The sequence below is a fragment of the Triplophysa dalaica genome, chromosome 22 (genome assembly GCF_015846415.1).
Source record: "Triplophysa dalaica isolate WHDGS20190420 chromosome 22, ASM1584641v1, whole genome shotgun sequence".
NCBI lineage: Eukaryota > Metazoa > Chordata > Actinopteri > Cypriniformes > Nemacheilidae > Triplophysa > Triplophysa dalaica.
The window spans coordinates 13,440,587-13,462,569 of record NC_079563.1 but is presented as its reverse complement, the minus strand read 5'-3'; the positions used below and the strand labels follow the sequence as shown (position 1 = coordinate 13,462,569).

Here is a 21,983-nt window from a genome sequence, read left to right as displayed (position 1 = left end):
AGGGTGATTAATAATGAAATAACTTTCTTTTTTAGATGAACTATCTCTTTAATAATATAAAACTCAGTAAGGAGGTTTCTTGAAGTTGATTTGAGGTATGCTTTTAAAAATACCTTTAAAATAACAATGTGCGGCAATTCACTAGAACGAAGCAGGCGAAAATTCATTAAGCTTGACAGTTTGTGCACGTACAGCGTTTCAATTGTTTGTTTCCACTGACACAGTATACCCTAGGTATTTTTACCATACGATACAGTTGATTTATTTCTGAAACAAATAATACAGGCATTTTGTCAGAAAAGTGATCACTTTTTTGGTCTCCTTCCTAAAAGATTTTTCAAACATGGCATTTACAAAGCTCGAGGGACAGCGGGAATGTATGAGTTGTAACCCCCAATTGAACTTAGTGACTCTTTCTATTGTATTATTCATTAATTGGTATTTTTATACACTTTCAGTCCTAAACTCCATAGTTACTTCATGTAGTTTTCTTATATTTTGGTGTGATTTCTTTCTCACTTATATGTTTGGATGCTCATTCTAAATGTACTTGTCTATCTTGTGTGTGCCTTTAGTCGCCAATCAATCTAAGCATTTAAAGCACCATCCTCCTCTTCCAACTTTCAACCAATCAGCCGCCATATCCCATAATCCTCTCCAGACAGCGCAGCACTTCAACACCCACTCCCTGCCTTAAAACTCGCTCAATCTTTGTCATAGAATTCAGTAAGACGGCTTTAAATTAGCCCGCACTGTATAGGACTCACGGAATGAATCTTATTTTTAATGTAATAGCCTTGTGATGTTATTTCTCAAGAGTAATTGGAACTGCCAAAGCTAGTTTACTGCTAATGTTTACCTGAAAACATCACCTTGGGCTGCAGGCATGACAACAGTAAACTGCATGGCGGTCCTAAAGGCTTGCAATGCCGCCTCAACCACACTGGGAGTTTATAAATATGAAAAAAGCTACAACTAAGTATAAGTAGATGGCTTTGATCACAGAAATTTGCTTCAATTTAAAAACAGTTTGAAATGTTTAGAATAAAGTGACAATAGATTGACAGGCTTGATAATATAAAACGTAGAGCAAAGTACTTGTTGACCTCTAAAAATATAGTTCTCAAGGTGCATTACAGTATATGATGCTGTATTTTATTGTTTATGAAACATCCAGACACCCTACACATTAAATAAGTCATCAATCTGTGACCTCTTCCACCAGTATGTTTTGCTATCTCTGCACTTTAAACTGTATTAGGGTGGGTTTAATCCCACTGTATGGTCCACAGTCATATCTAAGAAGTTTATTTAAGTATCTTATATCCGTTCATACAAAGACCCCAAACATTAACCATTAAAATGTAGCCTAGTACTTTTGTAACTTTGTCAAATAAACAAACTCACAAACTCAGGGCTGTCAAATAGATGAATCATGATCAACCGATTCCAAAATAAATATTTGAATTTATATAAAATACCTTATTTGTGTATATAAATACAAGTATTGTGCCATATATTGTGTAATGTTAATGTATATATTATTACATCATATACATTATATTGAAATATAAATGCATTTAACTATTCGTTGTATATAAATGTGTGTGGATTTATATGCGTATCAACATACAGGACACACACATTATAAATGAATCCCAATTATTCGATTTGACATCCCTAAAACACACACAAACACTGATAAACACAACTTATATTTCAATTCTTGCCATTCCAGGCTATTTAGACTTTGTATTTCCTAACATTCACACAAATGTGTGGACTTAAATAGATGTAAAGCATTTAATAAAGCATTCATTTTGTAAGAACAACCTAAAGTCCTAACTTTTTTTAAAGTAGCCCTCACCACAAGCCAAACCTGCATGCGCACAGACACACTCAAACAAACTCACACAAACAGACAGATCACAAAAAAAGGTTTACAAAAGTTCAATCTATTCCTGCCTAAAGTAAATGAACATCTTCTATGTGGTTTTTAATAAAGCACCATGCATGTAAACAAATAAAAGCTAGGCCACTTTGCAAGTTTGTGTAATAGCATATTTTAGGCTATATTAAAAATAGGAAAACTATAACTTTATCAATTAGTTTCCCTTTTGCTAAAGAAAAAAAAATAATAGTTCATTTTGTAAACACTCATTATAATTTGTATACAATTGTTTCTTGTTACACACATTTCTATGAATACATAAAAAGCAGGTGACGCACACACGCTGTCACCGATGTCAAAATTTGACAGCGGCGATGCTCTTTTCACACGGAATGCAAGACAGCTTGATAAATGCAAAACCATTAAAGCGTCTACCTGAGGAAGACCGTCTCCCCTTGTCTGACGGTGATATTGTCTATCTGTTTGTTATCGGACTGAGATTCTCCTTGACTGCGGACGGGCAGACCTGCGGGAAGAAGGAAGAGCAGTCTGAAACTCATGGCAACACATCTCCTCCAGCATCCACACAGCAGCATCTTCATCTCAAGAGTTTCTGACGGACCCGACCCTACGCAGTAGTCCCACAGAACAACACGTTAGTTAGCCATTGCAGTTCATCTGTTAATCCAGCTTTCGTTCCCAAGTAGAAAACAAAATCCTCCCGCGTACTTAAAGTACAGAGTGCTTATCTGTGACTGCGCAGTGCGCCGGAACTAAAATAAAATAAAAATGCATGAATGAAAATGTGCACTTTCGTTGCGTTCTGGTTTGCCAAATCCGATTGCATTTAATATTCGCATTAAAAGTCTATTTTTTCCAGACTGACACCGCGGTGTCAAACTTTAAGGAGTGAAAGCTGCGTATCAACTTGCCAAATGTCACTCCGGCTGCGCGTAAACAGATATGGAGCGCGTCAGTGGCTCCTCAATGCATTTACAGTATGAGCCCGAGCATACACTCCCCTCTTTCAAAAAGAAAAAAACAGTCTCCTTGGGAGACTTGGTTTCTTTCAGAGTTTGCCAAGAGATTATTGTGTATAGAGGTAGAAATCACGCATTACTTTATGATCGGTCCGCTGCGCAAAAGTTGTATAAAGCGCGCTGTTGTCATGGTAGCGCGTGCTTAGTCTCTCAGGGCAGTGGGGTACAGTAATAACGAGAGCGCGCAAATCAGAGGGTATTGTCTGCAGTAATGCAATGGGCGACATTCATTGATTGCATCGTGCTAGCAGCCCCTGCCATTCGGCGCAATTGTTTGAGGAGATCTCAAGGAGGTTTCCATTCAGAAGAAAATTGAGCTTTGTGCACAAATCAAAAAAACATGTTCTGACGATTGAAGTGAAGGGTTTATAGACGGAAACCATGACAAGAAAATTGAGACAAAATTAAACGTCTAGTATTGCATAAAGAAGTAACGCAGACTACAGACACCACATGCTGCCACATACCAGGTTCAGGCTTGAAACTAGTAATCAATTCAAACAAACAACAAGCATTTAACAAGCTTCACCTCCTTTGAGAGTAGGCTACAAGAATGCCCAGAGCATTTATGAGTGGAACAATTTAAGGAAAACAACAGGCCTTTACCTCTCACAGATCGACAGAATCACTCTGAAAATCGTCCTAGTCCTCATACTCTAGAGAGAGCCAAAGTCAACAAGTGATGGTGGCCTGATGACAGGCACGTGCAGAGTGGGCGAGCGACATTGGTTGTGGAGTTATTGTCATATTTGTAAGGACAGACATACAGAAAATTCACTCTTTTTATAAGCTCAAAGCGACTATGAGACATGACAAAGGGCGCTGTAAGGAAGGACACATGCGTGCAGGCATTCAAGGATGACTCATTTTTCTGCAGTTTTACAGGATGGGCTGATTTATTGATGAAGCTGAAGGCAGGCTTTATACTTAAATACTACCTTAAAGATAATAATAATAAAATCATAAAATAATAATGATAATAATAAAAAGTTAAACCATAAATTATAAATAATAGCTACACAAGCAAAACATTCACAATTATGCATTTGGCAGACGCTTTTATCCAAAGCGACTTACATTGCACTAACCTATACATTTATACTTAGGTATGTGCAATCCCCTGGGATCGAAGCCACAACCTTGCGTTGTTAACGCAATGCTCTTAACACTGAGCTACAGGAAAGCTAAACATAAATGATAACAACAACTACATTATTAATCCAAATCTTTATAAAATTGGTTAGATCCAGAAATTACCTTGAAGCACTGAAAAATCTGAAATACGTATTTCAATTACATCGTAGCATTTCTGAAATCTCTGACTTGACTGGACCGTAAATGTTTGGAGGTCTGAGCACAGTTTGCACAGTTAAACGTGAGATGCAGCACACTTAAGCCAAAAGTTTCAAATTGTTTTGCATTTCAACTCGTCTGTTTAATTGAATTCTGATCTCAGAGAAACAATCGAGACATTAACAAGAACATCACACATTTCCAATTTTCTATCACTTGTTTTGGAACTGTTCCTCCAGCCTCTGAGAAGACGAAACACAGAGCAAAAGAATCAACGCCTTAAGGTTTCTCAACAGGGAAAATTTGCCACGATAAGTTAAGACGTCTGAATAAACTGAAGCTGTGAAACCTCACTCACTAAGACATCATAAGCTCCACTAAACTCTGCCCTGCTGGCAGTGTTGACTTTAGTGCATTGGCGGAGCACTTCAATAACATTTGTGGGACGGCAGCTCGATTCCCAGTTTGCGAACTCCCGCCTGATTTGGTGCAACGCTGCCGGCAATGCGATATCGTGTCACTATAAGAGCCGAGTTATATATCATAGAGGGCCTTTGTGGTTTGCAGTGTTTTGTTTTAGGCGCTAAATGTAACCCACTTCAGCATTCAAACACCTAGTGTGATCGCCTGGGTTAAGAGTTCTGCTGGAAAACAATAATCAAGTTGAGAAGCTGCTCTAAGAGAGATAATGTGTGTCCTCACATATCTGTGAAAACAGTGTTTAGGGCTTAAGTGGGAACTCCAAGTGGCTTGTGACTGGGGTGTAATGGTATGCTGCTGCACACGTACGTGTGTGTGTGCACATACACAAACTCGAATGCACTAAATTACTCTCTCTCGTCATCTGAACACATGATGGATGAATGATCGTGCAGATCTCTATCCGCCGGAAACGAAAAACGGAGCAGCGTTAAGAAAAGATGGTGGCCAGGAGCAATTCGTGATGACTGGATTATTTTTGAATTCAGAGATTGATATAGCTTGATATAGCTCCTTTATCTTACTCGAGCAATGCTTTGATGTTGTTGTGTAACTGGAACACCTTTGCTTTCAAAGACCCTTGTGTGGCAAGAACCAAAAACTAAAACATATTTAATAAATATTTAATATTCTTCCCTTGATGTATTGTGCAAAGCACTGGTATTCGCTTCCAGCAATGTAACTTTGTTTTGAATTATTCTGTATTACTAGTCTTATGAAATAACATTTATTTCAGTACTTTATGAAATAGAATTAAAGTATGCCACTATAATTTAATTTCTCTAGACATAATTTCATAATGTGTGCTGGATTGATTTTTGCTTCCGTTCATTAAGATCAGGTCCCATGATAAAACATCTTCAGCATTGAAATGTAACCGTGGCTCATTCAGGCAGCTAAGAAACTAGGTTGTGTGAAATCAGGTTGTTATAACTAAATAGTGTCTGTTTTTACCCTACGTGATCAGACAACTCTGCACATGTAGTGCAAAGAGACTTACATTCCAGTATTTGTTACCAGAGGAATCAGAGGTACCTTGGATTCACTTTCCCTGACAAACTATTCATTATAAAAATAAATATACGGTACTGTGTTTAATGCTCAGGGCAAAAGAATATGTTAAGAAAAACATAAATTCTCTGACTGTCAGGCTGCTTCAGGCTTTTATTTCGTAGCATTTGGAGAAACACAATTTTGTAGAATTATACTGCATCAGTGCAATTGACAGTAATATTTTAAATTGGTGCATCCATTACAACAGCCCTTAAATCAATATTCAAAGCAAAATATGTTTTTTTTATGAAGTTAAATATGAAAAACATTTAACCAACAGAGACAGAAATGCGGTACAAAATGAACCGGACTTCCTGATAGTGGCATTTATTGTCATAAACTTTGTGTTATTTTAGCATCCGATTCATTGCGATGTCTGCAAATTTGGCAAAAAAAATTGGCAAAAATACTCCCAAAAGATCTTCTTGTAGGTTGATTGTGTGCAAAAGTTTGTGCGCAAAAGTGGCAAAATTCTTTGGAGATTTCACCCCAAAATGTTTCAACATTTTTGTTACAGACAAGACAAAGAAGAGTGTATAGAAAGCAATGACAGGGATCGTTGTTAATATGGAATTGGAAAATTGGAGGAAACCACTCACTCACAACCCTGATCTCTTTTTTAGGAACACTGGATCTGGCAAAAGTGTTGTTTATTGAACCAAAACAACCTGAAATGTTTTAAACCAAGTCATTCCCTATGGTCAAATTGTGTTATAAAACAGAAATAGGGAATCCTCTTCAAAAATCACTCACATAATTAAGTGCAATATAACATAATTTTTTTATTGTTCATGATTTTATGAGGAAATTAGTAAATGCAAAAGAGTTATATGACAATTTAGCTTCAAAACGAAAAAAAAAAAACATGCATAAAACAACCTCTGTTCTGCAAAGAAAAACTTTTGAAGAATTGTAGAAATTCCAATGAGAGATAGAAAACAGTGTAGTAATGAATTCAATATCAGATGTTGTCTGCAACCGACGCACAAATGGATTGTCTTGCTCAATGAAGGAAGGTGTGTTGCTATTGTGAAAACATCAAAAATAATTCATGTTTTATACATCAAACCAGCTTCAGGCCACTTTCATCCGCGGTGGTCTTATGAAACACAGCGTTCAATTTGCATAACATTCCAAAAGGTGTACTGCAAACCTGTTCGTGGGAGAAGGCTTCCAAAACGACCACAAAGCGGCGTTTCTGCTTGAAACGGAGACTGCGAAAGAGCATTTGTTCTTGAAAGTCGTCCCTCAAGCATTGACGTTCAAAAAGAGATACCGTTCATTACACACGGTGCAGCCGTTTTCCTACAATTATTCTTATCTTGTGTCAACACCTCTCACAAACAGGAGCTCTTTGAAGGATTCTTCAAATTAAGACAACTCTAGCTTTCCATTGGCTGGTTTAAATTCAGACTAAATTACGACCCGTGCAAATACCTCTACACCACAGAGCCATCTGGCTTCTCACGCAGCCATATTTCATTTACAACCGCAGATTAGTCAATCGCTCTTCATAGGTGTTTAAATGACAGGTTAAAATTGGTCGCCCTGTCGCTGTGGAGTCTTGTCAATTAAAGCCTGCGGAGGTGAAAGCATTTTGAGGGCTCTCTAATATGCCGTCTCGTTGACAAAAATATTAACATTCAGAATATCAGACACGTATGTAATATAGCAAATGTTCAAAAAGCATAACCATGTGGCAGTACGACGATGCATAGTTTTATCATATACGTACTATTTAGTGATTCCCTAAAATATATAATATAAAGACTTAAAGAAGATCTCAAGTAGATTAAGTTCCTGTGTCATCAATGTTTCTCACTAATGCAAAACATCTCTGCAAAAGCGCTTGCTCTGTCTCATTGTCTCTCTTTCTCTCTCTCTCTCTCTCTCTCTCTCTCTCTCTCTCTCTCTGTAATCGCCATGGTGATTCTCTTCGGTGGAGAAGAACATGGTAGGACTGTAATGAGATGTTCCTATTGAATTCACAGCACCTACTTAAATAGACTTGTCATATTAGATATGCCTCCAGACAAATTAACAACCCCGACACATTTTTTGCTTTCTTTACAAATACCAAACCATAATTATGCCTCTTCACTTCGATATGCATTTGTTTAGGCGTGGGACGTTCAGAGTCTTCGGAATTAACAAGAATGCTTTTGTTGTGCGAAGGAAATGAAACGAAGTGATTGGGGTGCGCTCGCTAATAAATTTCGCGGCATCGCCCGGAGAGACGCTCAACTTGTTCCTAAAGCCACATTGGAAGCAGGGCTATAAATTGAAGCCCTAGGATCCAATTATGGCTTTTCTAACCGAACCCTGATTGGCTTCAAATGTCAATTATGTCTTAGAGGAAATAAACGAAATAGATTTGTTAAAAACAACATGAGGGCGAATATTTTAAACTCTTTATGGTTTGTGGTGGTTGTAGTACAAGCAATGGGGGGCAAAGATCGCAGCAAAGCCATTAAAGCAAGGTTGGCATTTCTGTAGACGGATGCTCGACTAAAAACCAACATTCTCTTATTTGTAAGACCAGTGGATATGTTAATATACAGCACGATTAGTCAACAAACCGCCAGTGCATCCTTTCATTACGAACCAATTTAAAAAGAAAAAAATCGGGAGCAAAATAAAGATAAGGACTCCATTAGGCCTTTTAAAACACACTGAGATAACAAATGCAAAAACATTTGCAGATAACGGATTTCCGGATTTCAATGGGATTTTTTGTGGCTTCTGCAGTATCTTACATGTGGTAAGTGGGTTTGGCTGCCAGGAACAGCCATGCCAGTGCCAACCGCTGGCATCACATGATGCACTGTCATTAAAGGCAAATGAGATTACGGAGCAGAGTGGAGTTTACTCTCTCTCTCTCTCTCTCTCTCTCTCTCTCTCTCTCTCTCTTACAGATTTACAGATCCCAACAGGGTTGAATACAAGTCCAGGGCTATGAAAGCCATCATCTACTGTGTGAATTACTTGTGACTGGGAACTACTTGTTTCTATAACCCACAATTCCCCTCACTCGCTTTGATTTAGCTTCTTACAACCTCAGTTTCTCCTGCGCATCCGCGGTCGCTTTCTACCCCCGTCCCCGCATGAAAACGAAGGTATCTGTCACAGAAGCCACCAGGTTCCATCTGTTTATTTTTTTGCCTGTGTAGCGGTCTGGTAGGCAGACTACCACTGACACTCTCCCAAGACATGGCCCAGAAAGTACATAACGTTGTGAAAAATCTAAATATTGCAGGTGGCTTATCACTGAGACCGCTTCTCCGAGCACCGGCACATCGAGGTCAGGCATAAACGCACAGAGTCTACAGTACTAAAGCTGTCATCTGTGTTTATGTCACTTGGCCAATCCGGGCAGGACCAATAATAAAAGCGAGAGAAAATCTAATATCAGCCTCGGATCACACGCGGCATCATTCATTTAGATATATTGCATACCGTGCCCCCTCGGCCTCCGCTCGTCCCCTATGAGGACGTTTCTGATTGCTGCCACACTATCAAAATTAAATGACCTTTCTTATTATAATTTTGCACATAATAAGCAGCTAATTTCAAATGTTCCTATCTCTTATCTGTAGTAAAGGTTTCTATTTCCATAACCGGATTGCTGCTTTCTAGATAATGAAGCCCCTCCTGGCTGTTTTTTTTGTTGCGGTGGCTTAGAAGCCTATCCTTGTTTATTTATTGCATCCAATGGGAAGCGAAAATAAAAAGTATCAACAGTGTTTCAATATAATCTATATTATAAATCAATAAAGTCTAACAATTTAGCAGAGATGAAAATGAAGGTAAAATTTGTTTAATAATGACAACGGAGAATCAACTTTATTAGATGACTCATGATTTTTTGTCCAGTGGACATATTCATTGAAACTATAACCTGTTCGTGTGATGATGTTTTGCTACTTATGTAAGAACATGAATCAACAAAGCATCTCAAGTAGCTACTTGAACGAGTAAAAGAAAATCTTCAAAAAGCGAGAAATAAAATAGATTGAACGAATTAAACTGCTCATCATTATCAGCTATTTCCAGAAACAAACTACCAAGGTCGATTTGATGCAAACTAGTGTTTGTAGTGTGTACTTTATACCAAATGCATACTACAGTTTGTTTGCAGTGCATACCTTTGTAGAGCACACTAACAGACAAAATGCTATAAAGATATGTTTAAATTTGTTCAAAAACTGTATTGTCCTTTATACGACAAATATCAAACTGAAACAACTGAAGAGTCTTTATTCATGGTTTTAAATTCAAATTTGAGCTTCTTTCAGAAGTCAAGCATTAAAAAGTATATTTTATTAAGAACCGCAAGTAATTAACTGTAATTGGGCATCTAAATGAAAAAGTGCTTTACAATTTTTCTGTCATTCTTGCAAAACAGTAAATTCGAAAGGCCGTGGATAACAATAATAATTATATTTTAGCATTAAAAACACTACTGTGACTAAAGAGCTCTGGTGGATTAACCATTGCAGAAACATAAAAAATGAAGTTTATGACTGGGCGGTGGTCCAATAAATATGTTAAGCACTGTCATTTTTTTGTTTAAATTTGCACAACAGTTTATCCCTCTCTTACCATGACAAGCTGTGGAGCTTTCAACACAATCCAAATCCATCAACTGACACACCTTACGCAAAATACCACGTTTGGAGTATTATTTCTTTAAAAAAACTATAATGAGGACACGGAATTACAGACATTGGCAATCAGTCACATTTATTGGCAATTTGAGCAATTTAAGTAGTTGAAAAGGCCTTTACCAGGGGACCCATTGTATTCAACAATATTCAAAGGCAACCCTCTCACTCACAAAACATCAAAATTTCTACCCAATGAAATATTTCCAAGCTTAATATTAACTTCTTGGATACGTCTGTAACCTCAGTTCCCTGATGGAGGGAACGAGACGTTGTGTCGAGAATGACAGATGGGGTTCGTCCTTGAGAACCAATCAACTCTGACTACCGAATGAAATTTGCATGCCGGTCTCCGCCCCCGGATGTCCGGTATAAAACGAATCTAAAAGGCGTGCAGCATTCATTTACCTCTTGTTCTGAAGAGCCTGAGAGCCTCTCACGACTTCAGCAGAATAAGATACGTGTTTGTGGCATCAGGGAACTGAGGTTACATATGTCTACAGACGTCTGTGCTGTATTTTCCCATCATGCACTAGGTACAATACAGGTATCAATACATGTTTACTTGGTTGTTTTTCTAAAGTTGTCATGATGCCACGTTTAGTATCTACTAGTTTTGTGATATCTGAAGTTATGTTCCGCTCAAAAGTCCTACTAAAACTTTTGCATGTTTACCACGTGTCAAGTGTGAAACTTTATTTCTTTTCTACATCTTTAAGGCGATGCTGTTTTACAGATTACTCAACATGCATTCAGTCTTCAAAGATAGAAATTAGGTTCTAAAACATGTTTTACGTTATATAAGCTCACTCGATTCAATCAATATAACATCAAAGCAGATATATAAATAAAAAAGCTGTGTATAAAAACATCTACATGACAGTGAATATGCTTAAATGAAATTGGGCAAACTTCGCAAATTAACGTTGCATCTCTGATTTGCATTTTGGCTCAAAACAAACCCAAACAAGTGCTCACAGTGAGACGTGGGCTGCCTGTGCATCATCAGGAAACGTGCACACATGGCAGGATATGAATATATACATTATATACATGTATTTCTCCCTATCCTCTATGGCCGCATCTGCCGAGCACCTTTACATGCTGCTGTTCTGCAATTATGTCATATGTAACCGGCCAAACATTAGCTTTATGTAGTGATATAAGCGTTTACAATAGCTAATTATATTATATGAATATGAATCTTGCCCTATGAATAGGAATACTATTCAATTAATTTACAAACAGGCATAGGTATAAAAACAAATTTTCCTTCAAAGACAGCTAAGAAGACAAGGTCAAAGGCCTGTCACTGCACAGAATCACCGATTTACTGATGCCCGTATTATCTGTCCAAGGACAGTGTGGAGGCACAGAGGTTAACCTTGGACTGGTGCCACATTTGGGTTCTTTAAAATGCTGCAGGAAGAAATGTCATGTTTTTACTGTCAGAGAATGAAAAGATCAGAAATGTTCCTGTGTAGCCAATTAACAACACACACAAGCAATGTAAAGATATGTGTGGTATTCTAATGGGAAAATTGTAGGAATATGCATGTTAAACTCAATCATTCCAATTAAACAGATGTAAGGATGAAATCCCTTTCAGGAAACAGAAATGCAATATAATACATAACTAACCCTAAAGGGACAAACTGCTCAACAGAGAAATACGTTATCTCATTCAGCAAAGAAGTGAAAACGCGACAACAACTTTGTCATGTGAGAGCCACCATAGTTTTTCAAAAGGGAGGGGTGGAGTGAGCCATTGGTTGCAATTCGCAACCTCACCACTAGATGCTGCTAAAATCTCCACATTGCACCTTTAATTTGCGATGAAAAGTGTTGCATAATTACCCACGAACAAATTCTTCAAATTATACACGATTGTAAATGAAGAGGCAAATGAGCTCTGGAACCGATCAATAAATCTAAATCGGCAATTAGTGAAAGTCATCAAGGCAGCTTTATTTACAGGCTATGTGCTGACTGTTGAAACTCAACAGCCATAAACCTCTAATACGTGTAACCACCAAATTACACCTTCAATAATGAGAAAAGGCTCAAAATTTCATGCTCCATGCACACCTTTATCTGCCAGAAAATAAAGAGTATTCGTGCTCGGTATTGAACCGAGGGGCTGGCCTGCGCGGTCCTGCTCCAGTGCGTTTAGCTGATAAGAACAGAATCAGACCCAGAGAACATCGGACCCGCCTGTGGATTGATCGAACTGGAGACACTGTGATGATCCACGGCCTCATTAAGCTTTGAAGGTATTCGTTCTCCTTGTCTCAGACAAGCACACACACACACAGGTACACACACATTGTGTGTTTCACACACAATATCACATAGCTGTCAGATGTAATGTTGGTATCTGCTCCTTGTCTGTGTAAATCCATATTGTTGTTTATGTCTTTCAGAGTTATACGATGAAAAAAGGACAAGTGGTAGATGCGTTTAGAAGGATTTTTAGTACTTTGAGCTCTACTGATCCATTGCAGACTGACAGAGTCTTGATACAAGTAATGCAAACATGACAAACGAGTTCAGCAACTGTGACAACAAATACCCAATCAATTATGACAGCTTTTAATCTGACCACATTAAGTAAAAGATTTTTTCTATTAAATAAAATGTCCTTGTTCTTAATCTACACGATTCATTTGTGTATTATAAGTAAAAACATGTTTTGACAAGATTTGATCGAAACGTAATGTTCTTTTTTCTATAGAAAGTAATTTGTTTAAAGAATAGCTCACCTAAAAATAAAACTTATTTTATTATTTACCCGACTTCATTATTATTTATTCTAAACCCGTTTGCCATTCTTCTGCAGAACACAAAAGAAGATATTTTGAAGAACAACTGGAAGCAAGAAAATGGCCCCCCTTTAACCCTTCACTGTATGGACACAAAACCACTGAGACGTTTCTCAAAATATCTTCTTTTGTGTTCCAAAGAAGTCTTACGGGTTTGAACAACTTTAGGGTGAATAAATTATGAAAGTAAATTGTAATGCATTTCATGGTCCAATTAAATCGATAAGGTTAAGTTCACTTCACACCATTTTAACATGCTTTATGAATGTTTCATGTTGGACATATGGACATTTGAACAAGGATAAAGTTTACATGGCCCATGAGCATTTTACTTGACCTGCCAAAACATGTTACAGGTTCTGTGCACAAGCCTCTCTCTTAGTACTCCAAACCTACTCAAATCACAACGTGTTATTCTGCAGCTGACCCCCACCTGTCTTCTGCTGGACACAGTAAAGATGTGTGGGAGGCATTTGAAGCTGTTCACTGCTCGAGTGGAAAGAGGGCCAAGAGGGCAATCTCTCAAAGGTGACATGAACTGAAGCAAGTGAAAGCTCCCCACTTTACCAACTTACCCCTGGACCTCTATTTACAGTTTTCTCTCTCTCTCTCTCTCTCTCTCTCTCTCTCTCACTTTCATGCTCACAACAGTATTATAATATGGGAGAGAGAGTATACAGTCCCTGAGATAAAATCAGTTGACTTTCTGTCTTTAATAACTCTCAAATAGTTCATTTTTTACTTTCTCCCCCCCCCCAGAACACAGAAGATATTTTGAAGAATGTTGGCAACCAAAAACTCTATTGTATGGACACATAACCAATAGAAGTCAATAGGTACCACCATCTTCTGTGGAAGGGAGTCATACAGGTTTAAATGACTAGAGGGTGAGTCAATGATGACAGAATTTCAATTTAGCCTCGATTTAGGTCCCTAAATCGAGGCTGTGGCTATCTTGGACCTTGTTAGTACTGTATTATAAAAGTGGACCAGAAATCTTAAGGTCATGCAATTAGAAGTTCGAATTGTTCACTGATTTTTTTAAATATGAAAATGGACCATTTTTATGATTTTATGAAGTTTAAATCTTATTTTTTTAGCTTAACAGCCCTTATTCACCTTCATGATATATCTTGTAAGAAACAATAAAGTTAATGGACTGCAATGACAGGAGTAAGAGTAAACATAATGACATTATAATGGCTTTAAAGTCATTTCTTGTTATTTACTGTTTTCTATATAAAATCATCATGCATAATGTAAAGAACATTCTGTGAAAACATAGGTTTAATATATTTATGCCAAAGATTGAAATCATAGTGAAAATTTTGTTGAAATCATACTTTGAAACCACGATAGTGTTTCATAATTTAATTTTTGAAATAATGTGCATCAGTCACATTTTCTCTAAAATGCATATTTAGTCAGATTTCCAATAAATTCATTCCTACACACCAATGGAGATGCTTAAAAGGTTCTTCACAGCGATGCCATAGAAGAACCGTTTTTCGTTCCACAAAGAACCATTCAGTCAAACAGTCTTTAAAGAACTGTCTCTTTCTTACTCTTTTATAATCTGAAGAACCTTTTTTCACCACATAGAACCTTTTGTGAAGCAGAAAGGTTCTTTAGATGTTGAATATGCTTTCTGGAACCAAAAGGCTCTTTCTTTTGAAGAGTGTAGTACAAATTTATAATTTATACTTCTTGACATGTTGCCAAATTATGATGACTGCACCTGGAAAATTGTGAAAATTATGTTACAAGTCAAATACATATATATACTTCATTTGATTCAAAACAGGCAGTAATCATATCGGTAGGAAGAGAGCATGCTGTGTGACTTTGGCATGCTGGGAGATGCAAGTTGTAAACATTTTCCTGCCAAACATGTTGCTATGATACATTTCAGAGAGAAAATTGCAGTTATAAACAGTTTTAACCCATAATTAATTGCTTTAAACAAGTGTTGCAATTTCACTTCAGTGAAGGTGTTTATACACTTCAAAGAATACATATTCAAATGAGACCTGATAAATGTCCTTTATTTATTGAATGCAGCATTTGAGAGGAAAACCCACGGCTGGTGCAAATGAAACATAACTGGGTTTGAGATATTTTACATTTCAGTTAATTGGTTATTTTCATTAACATCAACTCCGCACGCGAATGCTGTAATTAGTTCTTTATGAAAGATGTCGTCGCTGCAATTAACCTTCCACATCATCTCACAGAGTAGATAACATATCTCACATTCATTCTACCAACTGAATAGGCCGTACCGCACAATTAATCCGCAGCATTCGTTCACACCGAAACCTGCCATTGTGCACATCTTCCAAACATGTCTGATGTCACATCAAATGCGTCGGAGGCGGCGTATTGGCCCGCGCGGACGCCAGTCGCCCCACGGCATTCGTCCTTCTGTGAAGTCCAACCAGAAAGAAGAGAGGTGAGCGGGGGATTTACATGGAGAATCCATACAGAGCACAAGCTGCCTGGACGAGATAGAAAGCGCGAGAAAGATAGAGAGCGAGCGAGCAATCTGATGCTGTGGAGAGAGACCCACTTTGCACCGCATGTCCAATTGCGGCTGAGTGCTGTCAGCTCTGCTATTCAGAGGAAGCAGAAGCCATTCTCTCCCAAACACACATTACTGTCTCAATTCACATCAAAGAACGGAGCTCAACGGGAGGGGGGTGATGTGTGATGACAGATGACAACTTTACAATACGCAGTGCTATTAGCATGGCCTCCTCAGGACAGCCGCCGTGCAATTTCGCAACTGAATTTGCATGGGAAAGTGAAGGTTTGTTGAGTTGCCAAACACAGCGCTGTGGAGAAATGCTCTTCTCTTTAGAAAGTAAATAAAGCCGGTTTGGTGGGTACACAGGGACTGTACAAAAGATCTGCAAAGCTTTGCCTCTCGCTTGCTGCCCAACAGAATCTGAATTAAGTTTTGCTTTTTTAATGAAACTAAAAAATAGGACTTTTTATCTGTACATTGTATAATTTTAGAGCGCTGTGAACCATACACAGTTCTTCTATAATATTATGATTTAGATATATAAAAAAGTGTTTTTCGTTCTGCTTCCTACAATTTGCACAGTTTATAACATCAGCTTATGATAAAATTGAAAACTCTGTCATCATTTATTCGCCCTTTTGTCATTTCTTGTCATTTCTGCACAACACAAGAATGCTGGTAACAAAACAATGGAGGTACGCATTGAATTGCATTGCTTTTGTATCTATAGAATAGAAGTCAATGGGTACTGCCATTATTTGGGTACCAAGAGTCTTCAGTATATCTTCTTTTGTGTTCTGCAAAAGAAAGAAAGTCATACAAGCTGAAATGACAAGAGGGTGAGCAAATGATGAGAAAATTGTCCTTTTTGGGTGAACTATCCTTTGCATTAATGAGTCAAAGATCTGACATTATCCAATTATGAGACCTGTTGCATTCACGTGCAAATATAGATGTGCAAAACACATTATTTTTTCTGCTTTATCATACAATCGAACACCTGCAAAGCTAAACATTTTCCAAAACGTTCTTTTCTGACATCGTGTAATTGTGGATTTTTACAGTCAGAAGTCCACATCTTAAATCCGTCTCAGAATAAAACGCACAACATAAAAGAGTAACGTTAAAGTACTGATCGGCTCGCTCTCTCCTCTCCGTAGCGCTGAGGACAAATGAAAAAATAACATCATACTCAGTATGCTAAAAGCGCTCCATTTCCCACATCCTTGACCTACTTCATATTTTTCTCTTGCTTTGCTGCTGCTCTTAGTGAGTTGGGTCAGATGATGTTCAATTATAAAAAAGTGCAGGCCGCGGCAATTCCAAAGCAATAAATCTGCAAAACAAAGTCAATTCAAGGTGAGGAGCGGCGCAGCGAAATTATACATCACTTCTGGAAATCTAGAAATCTGCCATTAATCTATCTCGCCCGCAGTCAATAATCACCCTCTCTCGCCGATTGCCTGGGAGATTTAATCACTTCTAAAAATATTTGTGGTAAAGCATTAATTTCTCAGCAGATTTTATGCATAAGTCTCTTGTTAGTCAAAAGGATCACACACCGTCATGATGGGGCTTCAGTCACACGAACAGTTCAGTACCTGTCTGAATTTGTGATGAAGAGGCTTTGAATTGATCAAAGTCAGACTTTCAAGCCGCATTAAAGGTAAGACAGGCCAGTAATACACACCAAAGCCTTCGCTCAAGGCACTACTTGACGGTGCAAATTGTGTGCTCAGATTCAAGGCAAAACTCTTGGTCGGAAATTCTAGAAAACCAGTGGATTTGTAGGAACAGTTCAGTCAAACTCTACATTAATATTTCAGGAAGCCATACACGTATAATGGACAACTGGATTTTCTTTGCTCTTTTGAAATACCATGATGGACTATTACGACATTCTCAACTTCTGTGAAAGATTTCAGCCAATATTAATGACTGTATGGCGGCTAGAAAAACCAACACAATCTCACGGCAATTCATTACTATTTTACGAGGTGGCTTATTCCTCTGAATTTGTATTTGTACATATTTGTACATATTTGTACAATTTGCTTTCCCGCCAGTGGCATTAGGTTGAAGGGTGGGGTTAGGGGAGGGGCTTCAGTGTGGCGTTTTTCAAATAAACACTTTTTTGTATCATACACATCGTATGAATTGATACAAATTAGCCACTTCTTAAAATATTAACGACTTTCTGTGAGATCAGGCAGAAAAAGCTGTTATTGGAGTGATGAAGCAAAATAAAATTGGCTCATGGCTCAAAAGAAGGGTCAAAGAACAGGTCAAAAAAGAAGTAAAAAGTCTTTCATTTGATTGTGACGCTGTACTGTACTGTAGCACTGTTACAGTAAAAAAATTAGTTGAAGTCAAGCTGAAGTGTCATTCTTTTCGGCTCAATATGCCAAAAGAACTATAAATAATCCACTCGCATCTTAATTCCCCACGTATTCCCCACTGGCAGTGTGGAGCTATGACTCATTCCCTTAAAGAAATACACAATCATTTAGATTTTTTGGTGATCACATATTGACAACACATATCCTGACCAACGAAACCTGACCAACGAAAAAGCTGAAATATGTAAGTTATAAAGTGTAAGAAGGTCCCTTTTAAGTAGGCCCTACCTAGGAGTCAAATTTAAAAAAAAATCACATACGATGCATAAATAAACTAAACAATTAGTACAAGATGTAAGTCTACAAACCATAGACAGTATAAAATATGGACGTAGTGTCTGGACATCACCCGTAGGTTTGTGAAGAGTAAAAACGAAGCCTTAAGTAGGTGGAGGCGTTCATCGCCATCTTGGCATCGCGCATCACTCCCGGATAATCGAAAATGGACAAAAAGGTGGGACGAGGTTAGAGCTGTGGCGCCTGGTTTGCTGAAACCACTTGTCACTTGTTAAACGAGTGAGCTATAAAATAATTCCCCCTCCTCACAGTTGTCATGAAGGGTAAAATTTGATATCTAGACCAAAATATTTTTTGGTACCAGGCTGTAAATATGTTTTTTTTCTGCTGTGTAGTAGCCCATTTTGACATGGAGCTCAATGAGATTCTGCTCTCTTTTGGAGCAAGTCTCTAGCGGCAAGTCGATATATTGCAATTAAAGTCACTTCCGTGTTTGCTCCACGAGAGAAATCGGAAGGTTGCCCGTCCTTATAAATGTACAGTGTTTCTTTACCTTCAAACTCATTTTAATTTATTAGTTTTAATTGTTTTCATTATTAAATTTTCCTCACATGTGGAATGAACAAATTGGTAAAAACATATTTAAATGCAAAAAGTCTATAATGCTTGCATTTAGCTGTACATAAAAACAACATCAATGTCCCTGATTAAATAGTCAAGCAAAGGTTTGCTGAATGTGTCCCTGGACAACAAAACCAGTCTAAAGTAGCACGGAAACATTTTTGGTAACAGCCAAAAATACATTGAATGGGTCAAAATGATTGATTTTTTTGTTGCCAGTCTTTAAGATATTAAGTAAAGATCATGTTCCATGAAGATATTTTGTTTATTTCCTACTGTAAATAAATGAAAACTTTACTTTTGTGAGTACTATGCTGTGCTAAGGAATTCATTTGGACAACTTTAAAGGCGATTTTCCGCACCCTTACATTCCGGATTTTCATCTCAGATCTTTTTATCTCAGCAAAATATCATCCTTTCCTAACAAACCATACATCAATAAAATTGTTTTTCAAAAATTACCCATAAGACTGGTTTTGTTGTCCATGGTCACAAATGTGTCTGGGAGTGACAGTGTGTTTGCTTATTTAGCTTTGGTTTTAAGTATATTAAATGGGAGTATAAAGCCAGGCAAGGACAGACACACATTTCGAGCCAAACTCAAATCAAAGAGGGAGGCGTACAGCTCCACGCTTTCTCTCATACACATGGTGACTGATGGATGGCCCATTCGGTGACAAGTTGTTTAATCAATGCCTTTTAAACTGCTGCCACCTCATCAGTTACAAAGCAGTAGACCACAAGAGTCAAGTGCACTGTTTGAGCTCAAGGACTTAAACTGTCTTAAACGCAGACAGCGCTTGACCGCATTCAAGCCGCGAAGACCTAGAATTAACTTGTGGAGCTGTAAAACTGTCAGTCGGTATGCAAAACAGTCAAGGTGATTTAGGATTTCCTCAAAATGGCTGTGACATTGAAGGACCTTGGGAGAAGGTTCGGAACATGTCGACCAGGTTGTTACGATGGTCCCATGGGACTGAGGCCTTGATAACCACATGCCTTAGGGAGGAGAGGTAGCAATTAACATAGTTGTCAGTTATTTTACTCAGGCGAGAAACCCAATTATATATATACTACAAACTAGGGCATGGATTCAAACCGTAGAGTTTTTGTAAACAGTCCTAAATAGCTTGATAATACACTGGCTGGATTTCCAGAGGGATGCATAAAACATCGGGGGTAAACTCTGAAGCCGATGAAAGAAATCTAATTCATGTAATATGGATTAAGTATAGAATACTTAAATTGAATTGTTCATTTTTATAAGTGTTTGATAAGGAAATAATCACCACTACTATTGTTCAGTCTTCGAGTTACCTTAGATTAAGTATTAAAAAAACAGTTCATTTAAAAAGAATGTTTTTGTAATCATTTATTCACCCTTATGTCATTTAAATAGTGTATATATCGCTACCTTCTGTGGAAAACAAAAGATATTTAGAGAAATGTCTTTGTGCTTTTGTGGCCATACAATGGAGGTCAACCGGGGCTTAGAAAAAATATTCTTCCTTTGTGTTCTGTCTTTGAAGGAAATTCACTTTATAAAGGCACGAGGGTGAGCACATGATAAAAGAATTTCCATTTTTGGGGGAACTATCCCTTTAAATGGGACTGCGCAATAACTATAATATGGTTTTAATATGAAATGTAAAGTATTAATTCATCCTATACGGTATTGTATATTGCATCATAAACAACGTATCACACTTTTCTTCAATAACGTGAAACCCTAGTATTAAACATTGCCATATAGCTCATCATGTCAGCCAAACTCATCAACACACAAATTCTTAGGGAGAGGTGTGCTATTACTTTCATTACTCAAGCCTTTCATAAGTATATCAAGTAAATATCTTTCACGCATACATTACTCTTAAACTCACATTAAACTCAACACAATACTGTATGTCATCACTTGTATCTGCAGGATGTCTGAGCATGTCGGGCGGTCTCACCTTGTGATTTATTCTAGCCCTGGGCTTCTGCCTAATTACAAACTGTCTAATTTGTTACGGCTCCCTCTACTGTCACATACGTCACTTTAGCCGGCATCTGTACCTGAACCTCCCATAAGACCCAGACGTGCACGGGTGAAAGGCACGTGGCTTATTGGACTGTGTTTGACATTCGCTGCGGTCTTAAATAAAAAAGGAAAATGGGGTGAGGCAATATCCGCCTGTGCTATCCACTACACGGCACACCGGATGGACCCCAGTGACGGGCAGTTTATAAGCCGTTTCTTTTTTATGAGCTTTGAGGATGAAATTCCAATTTCTAAAGGGCTGAAGGCAAAGCGGCACTAACCAAAACTATCGAGACTGCACGGAGGAGTCAAAAACGACAGTAAATGTCATCATTAATCCCGTAGGGGGACGTGCACGTATTGCGCTCTTTCCAAGATGGATATGGATCTCAGCCTATGCCCGCACAGCCCCCTCTGAGCCTGTTGACACCGGTGCAACGACGGAGGATATGTTCGGCTGCGACAGACCCCATAAGCAGAAATGATGGTCAATAGGAAAGAGCAAAAGTAGAGTGGAGTAGCCCGACCCCTTTCGTCCTCCCCTGGGCAACCGTGATAGATAAACAGCATTAGGAGGAAGGGAGCTAAAACGGACAGAGAGAGTATGAGTCGGAGATAGAGAGACTGTGGTGGAGAAAGTATTAATCAGAAAGTTGCTTTATCACTCTTGCTCAGCCTCACTAACTGCCCCCGTCTCTCACTTCAAATGGTTTGCTGCCATTAAATGGCTTAATGCAAGGATGCCAGAGTCGCAGTGACAACTTCACTTTACATCCTGCCGAGTCTCACTAGGAAACATAACTCTAGCAATGTTTGTCTACGCAGGACCAAACTGCAATTAAAAATATTTATCGCTGTATTTATAGCTATAGCCACTTCTGTATGCTGCGCCATTATAACAGGGTAGGGTCTTAAGGGTTTATAGTACTGTAT

The 21,983-nt window shown here is 38.1% G+C and overlaps 1 protein-coding gene across 3 annotated transcripts in view; it reads right to left on the bottom strand.

Annotated features, from left to right (window-relative positions):
• Nucleotides 1-21,983, bottom strand: part of ntm (neurotrimin) — a 215,159-nt gene that overhangs the window by 60,693 nt on the left and 132,483 nt on the right. The window contains exon 2 of one of the 3 annotated variants that reach the window (XM_056736263.1): nucleotides 2,327-2,417. In XM_056736263.1, the coding sequence (XP_056592241.1) occupies nucleotides 2,327-2,417 (91 nt within the window). Of the gene's footprint in view, nucleotides 1-2,326; nucleotides 2,822-21,983 lie in introns of those variants that run through there. The other 2 variants (XM_056736264.1, XM_056736262.1) reach the window with 2 other exon arrangements.